The 8,892-nt window shown below is 39.0% G+C and overlaps 1 protein-coding gene across 2 annotated transcripts in view; it reads right to left on the bottom strand.

The window, feature by feature from the left end:
* Nucleotides 1-365: 365 nt before the first annotated feature.
* The window catches only part of PITPNC1 (phosphatidylinositol transfer protein cytoplasmic 1), a 259,809-nt gene continuing 251,282 nt past the window's right edge, over nt 366-8,892 (bottom strand). Inside the window, exon 8 of one of the 2 annotated variants that reach the window (XM_059907373.1) lies at nt 366-4,980. In XM_059907373.1, the coding sequence (XP_059763356.1) occupies nt 4,664-4,980 (317 nt within the window). In that variant the 3' untranslated portion in view covers nt 366-4,663. The remainder of the gene's footprint in view (nt 4,981-8,892) is intronic. The other variant, XM_059907374.1, reaches the window with a different exon arrangement.

Genomic DNA, 8,892 nt, shown 5'->3' with positions numbered 1-8,892 from the left:
CCTTGGTTACCACTCAAGACTCTTGCCTCACATTCGATGAGGGGTAACCAAGCACCTGATGGGTGGATGGATGAGTCAGCATGTGTATCCCACTGGGTTATATTCACCTTGGGTATTTTTTGGCTGGATAGTTAGAGCTGGCACCCAGGCATTTCTTACCAAGGGCCCAGCCCTGAAGACACCATACGCCTATTAGCAGGCCAGGCTTCTTTGCACACAAGTCCCCTAGAACTGGGTCTAAGTACTGGCCTTTGGCTTGTTCTTTCTCCCTTGATAGCTTCTTTCCCATCAACCCCCAAGTTCCCAATAGTTAACATTCCCTTGGGAAGATCTGAGAAAGAGAGAGAGGAAGCTACACTTGGAAAGAAGATTGCTTTGTACTTTATTTACAACAGAATGTAAGAAAAAGTAAGTTATTATCAATAATAAATAACTGGGAAAAAAACACAAAACAGCCATAAAATGACACAGGAGGATGGCGTGTGTGAGGATCAATTTTGTTTGCTTTGCTTGCTGTCTATAACACTGTGCATCCCAAAACTTGGTCCCTCAGCTGTGGCAGTGGTATATTGACTCATTTAATCAAGATCTCAGCTCGAAATGTAAACACTAAAAATTACACTTGAAGCTACATACAAGTGGCACAGGTATAACATCAACTCAAAGCACCTCTCCTGGGTGACACACAGAAACTGAAGGGAGACTTGCAATTCAACAGACAGGCTTTCGATTTTAAGCAAAAACATTTGAGAGGCTTATCCTAAAGCATTTGTTAACTTAACGACAAAATAACAATAACAGCATCTGGAAAGGTCTCAACATATTCACATTCTCTTATTGCACTAACTCCTAAAAAGCTTAAACACTTACATTTCAAATGAAACAGATTGTTTTGAAGGTAGAACACAGAAGAATCTGGTATATGTTGCCTCCGTATGCCATTGCCGCGCTCTTGTGTAACACTCGGTTTCAGCAGGAAAGAACAGTATTATATGATTTATGATCAAGTGCAGTCACTGGTTTTTTTTTCTTTAATTTCAAGAATTATGGCTTAGATGGCATATCGTCACCCAGCCTACTGAATCAGATGATCAGAAAGGGCCTAAAACTATTTAAACAATCTTCCCCTATTGGATTATCTGAGTACGTATTACACATGGAGTAAATTATTCTCTGGCCCTTCTGAAAAGTAAAATTGTTGTTGACCTATGCCAGCCAGTGATGTGTCGTCTCTGAGCCACTGAAAAGATGCTAAGGCGAGTAGAATTTTAAAATACGCATAAATCCATTAGCCTTGAAATTTTCATGGAAAAATGATTTCTTGAGAAGTGTCAGAATCTATTCTCTTAGGTCACTGTTTATTACAGTGTCTTGGAAGAAAACCACATAATAACTTTTGGGGGTCTTTTTGTGTTTTTTAAGTGTCTACATTAGACACACACAATTGTGCTATTTAGAGATTTATTTTCACAACCAAAAACATGGCTAATAAATACCTCCAAATAAATTAAAGCCATTTTCCCTCACACAAGTGCAAGACCCAAACAGAAGGGTTTATAAATTCGTTCACCAGTGAACTCGTATTGTTTTGGTTATCACGTAGTAACAAAAATGTCACGGACTCCTTTGCTGTTTTGCTTCTTCTTTGCTTTGTCTTATTCCAGCCCAAAAGTAGGAAAATGAAATGGTCTTCAGAGCTGACTTCTGACAAAGTTTATGTGGTAAAAACACCAAGGCCTTCTTATCCTGGGAAAGCACAGCAAAGCCACAGTGCTGTACTATAGCCAATGAAAAGCACAAGGGCATTTCGTAATTTGAAGTCCATCCAAAGTAATGAAATTTATGGTCATTTTGATGGTCTCCATTAACATGAGAGACAAAGATCGGGTGAACATACGTGTTATTCTGTGGATTATTTATTTTAATTTGGCTACCAGAGACTTAAAACTGGTGGTGTCGGATTCACTATATTTATATATATACAGGTATAATACAGTTTTGGTGAACAAGGTTGAAGGTTTCCACATTGCAGACAGAGGCACTGAGTTAAGATTCTATTCTTCCCCCAAACATGCTTAATGAATTCAAGTTTCTGCTTTTTTTTTCTTCTAAATTTCCATCATGCAGCCATTTAATTTCCAGCCTTATAGGAATTAATAATGTTCTATATACACATTCATCGCAGGCTTGTACCCCACAATAAACAAATTCGTGTATGGAGACTGTGAAATGACACTTGAAAATCAAGACAAATAAAATACTGAAGTCATTTATGCCTTGTGATGACTGGATTAAATATTCAAAGCAGCTAAAGGAATATCTGCACCCCTCCCCCCGTTAAAATGCACACAAACCACATGTAGACAGAAAAACTGAACATACTTTAAGAGCACACATATTTGTTGGCTAAGAATCACACTATCAGTGGTAGTTTTGCAAGTAATGTCTGTGGTATTGTACTGGCTATAAGAAAACTCACAGTAGGAAACCAGAAATTAGCTTTCTAAAGCATATAGAATTGCTGACCTTGATAGCAGAAGCTACTTTACAAAAATGGAAAATTAGCAATGGCATCAACAGAAAAACTAGGTCCAGATGTGTGAACAACACGCACAAAATAAGTTCATTCCATGCAAAAATCACGATCCCACCCCATCCGGATTTCAGCTTGCAAATGGTAAGCAAATATACACACTATGTCAGTGTCTTCTGAAAGGAGAATTTTACTTCCAAAGGGAAACATTCTTGTTAAGTGCTACTGTGTCGAAAGAGAGCCATTGAGAAGTCCAAGAGGTCTTGATAAAAGACTGAGTTTTCCCACAAGCAAAAATCATGCTACCATACCATGCAAAGGCGGTGTCTTACTATGGTGCTATCATTCTTAGGGAAGAGATGCACTGTTGATCTAAGCTATTTGCAACGGGTGCCCTTTGAGTTCTGGGTTTATTTATTTATTAAGCTAAATGTCAACCTATAGATAAAGAAATGATCTTGACAATCTGACATATGACTTAGAACACTTGGTGCTGGGCTCGTGGGACCAGCACCTGCACCTTGGGAGAGTTTGTCAACTGGAAGGACACTAGGCAGAGTGCTGGGCTCTGAGAGAGAGAAGCAGGCAGGGTCCACTGGCTGAGAGGCTGTGTAAGAGGAGGAGGATACGCTCCTTGGTCTATGTTGTTTCCTTTGGAATCTGTGTTTGGGGAAGGTCCCTTTCCTGAGGTTGGAGGTTATGGTCAGGAAGGCTAGCTGGGGCCCTGGAGTTGCCCAATTACCTTGCTCTCTTCCTCTCTTGGAGGACAAAAGGAAATGCTAGATTCTGTTTGCTCTTCCTTCTGTGTTTAAAGGCAGTGAGGTGCGAAGGTGGCAGAGTCTTCTCTTTAGATCAAAGGAGAGTTCTCTTTCTGCCACTTTGGTGAGTGATCTTGTCTCCCGTCAACCTCGAGTCTAATCTTGCATTACCAATACTCTCAGAAAGGAAAGCTAGACAGAGGGGCATCTTTTATCACTTTTCCTTTTTACTCTACAGATAGGAGTCAGCCATTCTGCTCATTTTCTCCTCCCACTTGACTGTATTCACTCGACTTTTGTGACATTCCCAATATTTGGATTTCGAGTAAGGAGCAAGAGAATGACAATCTTTTCTAAGGTCCAGTGATGGGCAATCCGTTCCAGGGAGGTCTGGATGTTATTAAGAGTAAAATGAGGAAGGGGATGGGAGACAACTCTGACAGCGTTAAAGTCCAGGTAGCTTACTCTACCCTTGAACTTCTTTGAATGGGCAAAGAGTCAATGAATTCTACTCAATTAATTGCAAATTCTGAGAATCTTAAAGGATGACGGAAGGTGATAGGTCAAGGTTCGTTGGTACCTGTAGAAAAAAAAGACGTTTGCCTCACCTGGGCCTCTTGGTTCCTAAACCAAACCATCCCCAATCAGACAGTTATGGTCACATTCATCCACGTAATTCTTAAAGATTTCTGAGGCCACAAGGGCACGAAGGGGAAAGTTATTAAAAGACAGAAACAAGTGGAATCTTTATTAAATTCTGTGAAAGGTATAAATAAGTTATTGTTAATTGCACTTGGAGCCTCTACATGTTGATAATTAAAATTTCCAAAAAATTTAAAGAGTTAATTAGGCCCCAAATCCTGAGTCAGACTAACCCAAATAGGAATCTCAGTAACTACTGGTATTCAAGTATTGGTAAGGAGCAGTTCAAAATTTAACAATTAGGTATGTTACGCCTGAGAATATTTTTGAGAATTTCAGGTTTGATGGGAGGAAACTGACTTCACTATTTCACTACACCTTGTAACACAGTGGTGCAAAGTTTTCACTTATTTACTCTTGAAGTCCATGCCAACCTCATCAAATGCCCAATAAACAAGGCTTCCTCCCTGGCATCCAGCTGTGGCTACAGAAGATCCCTTCTGTCCTTTGCAAGTCTTACATTTTACATCTAATATGACGCTGTGTGGCATACTTAAGGAATCATAGGTGAAATTACTTAACGACATGCACACTCAAGAGATCAAAGGGACATGTTTGAGTGACAAAGCAGTCTTTTTCTATATCAGATTATTAAAAAAAAACAACAAAAAACAAAAAAAACAAGACCCCAAACCGAAAATATAAAACCCCATGAAATATTCTTAGGAAGTTACTCTGATTTGGGCCAACATGGCTTATCTGGAGAGTGTATGCCAGGTAAATTCAGGGTGGCTTTTTTCTCAGGGTCTGGAAGCGTGAGAGTTTCTGGGGCAGACTTTTTCCGGGGCCGATCTTTGGGAACTGACAGAAATTCTGGTGCATCCGTGGAGAGAGGAGTGGATGGGGCACTGGAAGGGGCACTGCGGACTGAGGAAGGCAGCAGGGGAATGCCGGAGATAGAAATGGCAGGTGGGAAAACGCCAATTTTCTTGTTGGTGGCTTCCTGAGTGGCTCGTTCAAATTCTCGGACTTCATCCATTGTCATGTCTTAAAGGAAGAAAAACAGAAAGAAGGAAAAAATGAGCAGGTATTTAGAAGAGGTGCAAAGGGATTCATCTCTCTGCCTGTTTTAAAAGGACCCATCAGAACTCTATGATAAAGGATCTCTCCAGATTATAAACCCAAATTATCATCGAAATACTAAGCCCTGAATTTTTTTCTTTTGACTGAGGCAGACCTCTGAAAAAAAAAATTCCTTTATAAGTATCCATCCAAGATTTTCCAAAGCACTTTTCAGTGAGTACTTTAAGTATTCTGAAAAAAGAACTTATCAGGAGAGTACAGAAGCACACCGGAGCTGTGTGTGTCTGTGTGTTGTGCGTATGGTATGGTATGCAGAGCTATTATTAGACCTGGCCATCTTTTCTATAGAGGGAAGATTATTAAAGCAATCAATGGCCCCAAAATGATACATACTGTTATCCACTTTAGATTGTGAAAATATAAGTTCACCTTTATAGGGTAAATAGGCAGATCATCAGAATTTTTCAACGTGCTATCCTCTTATCCAATGAATATACTTTTTGCATTCTAGGGGTTACTTGTTTCCTGACTGTGTATCCACCCTGAGATTTTTCAGACGCTGTGTTTTAATTATTTCTTCTTAAAAAACAAGTAAGATATGACAATTACAACAACAAAATCTGCTAACTATCCCCAAACCAAAAAAACAAAACCATTTCTCAAGGAAACATAAAAAGAAAAAGAGCAGAGAACAAAAGGATAGTATCACATAATGGGTGAGAATTTTATTTAAAAGAAAAAAGAGCATTATTTGGCATTCAAGAAATAAATTCAGTGACGCCTCATTTAACAGGCATTGTCAGATGGTGTAGACTTTCCAAATACCTGAAATGTTATTATGTGAGAAAGTAAAAAAAAAAAAAATTCCTTTAAATGTAAATCCTTCCCTAATGTAACTACAGTGAATAATGTATTATATACACTTACTATATTTTAGACATAATATACTGAAAGAATATCACTGTGTTATAATACAGTGATGCCTTCTTTCTTAGGGCCAGTTTGCTTTATATAGTTTAGTATCTCTTCTCTCATTCTTAGAAACTCTATTATTACTACTACTATTATGGTTATTATTAATTACTCTCAGTCTGGCTATCCCTGGTATCCTTTGCCAATTTTATTACTGGTAACAGGGAAAACAGGTAACTGGGCATATTAGAAAAAGCTCAGTGAAGGCCTAAAAGCTTGTAAAATGTGAAATCTGCTGCCCATGGATTTCTACATCTGTTTTAGCTTCCAGAGACCCATTTTTCATTTGTGGCCTCTCCCATGAACTTAGTAGGTGATACCACATTAGATGATACCACATAAACTAGTATGAAACATAGAGTCCTTTGGAAATACTAACTATGGAGTTAATATAGTATTAATCATTAGGAGATATATATATATATAGAGAGAGAGAGAGAGAAAGAGAGAGAGAGAGAGAGAGAATCATATCATAACATATGAGCAAACCAGGAATATTGCACAAAAAACAAAATCCTTAAGAGGATTTCCTGGGAACAATTATTAAAATTTTCTGAAAGGAAAAAGTTCTTACAAAGGAAATAAAAAATTATGCCTGTGTTGACAGAATATGAAATTCAGAATATAGCAAGAACTGTACCTGTAAACTTACCACTTTAAAAAAATACTAAGACTATTAAACATGCTCAGAAATAAGATTAAGTTCTTTAAAAGGAGGTATTTCAAAACAAAATTGAGAAGCAGCCGCATAGCACAGGGAGATCAGCTCGGTGCTTTGTGACCACCTAGAGGGGTGGGATAGGGAGGGTGGGAGGGAGACGCAAGAGGGAGGGGATATGGGGATATATATACACATATAGCTGATTCACTTTGTTATACAGCAGAAACTAACACAACAATGTAAAGCAATTATCCTCCAATAAAGATGTTAAAAAAAAAAGTATAGGAAAAGTAAAAAATAAAAACAAATTGAGACTCAGAAAAATTTCAGTGAATTTCAGCAAAATCTCAGCAGTATGTTTCTGCTATAATAAATGATATCATCTTTGAAAAATCAGGTTTTCTATAAAAGTGGTTGAATATAGTGCTCTACTCCACACATCCAGCAGGGGGCAGAAATCATCCAAAGTACAGAATTTTGATTTTACACTCCCGTTCAGAGTCTCTTAGAAGTTCTCTTCCTTGAAAGTATTGAACCTACTCAATTGAACAGGAGACCCTTATTTCCTTATTGCCCGTGGCCATGGATGTTCATTTTGCCTAATTTCAACCTAGCTTGTCTCTACTCAGGTCAATGATTTAAATTTACTGAGCGCCCATGCAGTTTTTATTCGTGATGGACAGCAGCCTCTTGATTTCAACTTTTTCATTATGATTGAGAAGAAAAATATAGAAAAATAAATGACCCCCAATTTGATGGAATTCAAAGAATAAGGGATATGGTGGTAAGCATTTAAAGATAACCACATTGGGACTTCCCTGGTGGTCCAGTGGTTAAGACTTCGCCTTCCAATGCAGGGGGTGAGGGTTCCATCCCTGGCCGGGGAACTAAGATCCCACATGCCTCCAGGCCAAAAAACCAAAACATAAAACAGAAGCAATATTGTAACAAATTCAATAAGGTGTAAGAACTTAGAATGAGGAAAGCACTGTTTAGTGTCCTTTGGCTACCCAGCATCTTCCCCTTTCCTCTGGCTTCCTTTGTCTTGTGGTGCTTATATATAGTGAGTGGCTTTCAGAGAGCAGCTGAGAGGGAACAGGTGTCTAACACTCCTAAAGAAAAGGTAATTGAAAGTGATAGAAATTCAAGGACAGTTTCCTTAATGAGCACTTCTAACTTTAGAACAGGGAGAGAGGAAGGGGGAAGTCCTACAGGAACTGGTCGGTGCCTACAGAGGAACACCTCCTGATCCAAACAGCTGTCTGCAAATCCAATCACTGCATCCAAAATGGGGAGGAAGAGTTAGGGCCATTTCACCCTCAAGGGCAGTCACATGCATCCAATAGCAGTGCATATGTCTTACAGGGCACATTCCAAAGACGTGCTCTCAAAAGTTCACTAGAAATTTCCAAAGTGCAAACAAAGGTCTTTGCACATCTAAAGCATTTACAACAATAGCCATCTGTCAATTTTCTATAACTACGCTGTCAATTTCTTAAATATCTAGCGTGTATTATTCTGGGGCTAACAGACATGTGGGCTCAAGCTGGCACCCAAAGAGATCACAGCTCTGGCCAAAGATACATTTAAATGACTTGGCAATTACATTTTTCTTTGTTATCTGTCACTCCTCTTCATTAGCACGAATGATTGAGATAGAACTATATTTAAGATGCTGGCATACACCGTACGGTCAGCTCTCAGTCACCAATGTGCCATTAAATAACCTCAGGTTCTCTGATGCTTAAGTCACGGGCTAGATCTAGCTCACCACACCTTCACTGCTCAGCCAGTATGTATGCATAGACGGCAGCCCCATCTGGACATGAACCTAAGTAAAAAGGAAGTGATTGGGTAAGACAGCCATAAAGAGCCCTAGGAAGCATTTCAAAGCAAATGTAAAGAAACCTAAAATACTAGATGAGCCAGAATGAATGACTTAAATGAATGACTGAGTGTTAACTATGTCTTTAAAAGTTACTGGCATTGATGGTCTAGCTTTCTTATGACGTCCGTTTTTACCCCTCTGTTCTTTTGTGGTGCAGGCCACACAGTGTTTCCACTCTACATGCTCTTGGTTTTATGACCAAAATAACCCCCGAGTCAAGCGGCTTTAAAGAATGGAAATGTCTGGAAGCAAGAGGTAACACTGTCCAATTAAGACCCAGCTCAGGTTCTTCACCAACAGCCTCTGGGCGACGAAGCTTTTTTGTAGAAGTTTGAGAATTGATGCATTTGAAGTC

The sequence above is a fragment of the Balaenoptera ricei genome, chromosome 20 (assembly GCF_028023285.1).
Source record: "Balaenoptera ricei isolate mBalRic1 chromosome 20, mBalRic1.hap2, whole genome shotgun sequence".
In the NCBI taxonomy this organism is placed as follows: Eukaryota; Metazoa; Chordata; class Mammalia; order Artiodactyla; family Balaenopteridae; genus Balaenoptera; species Balaenoptera ricei.
This window is presented reverse-complemented; position numbering and strand designations above follow the sequence as displayed.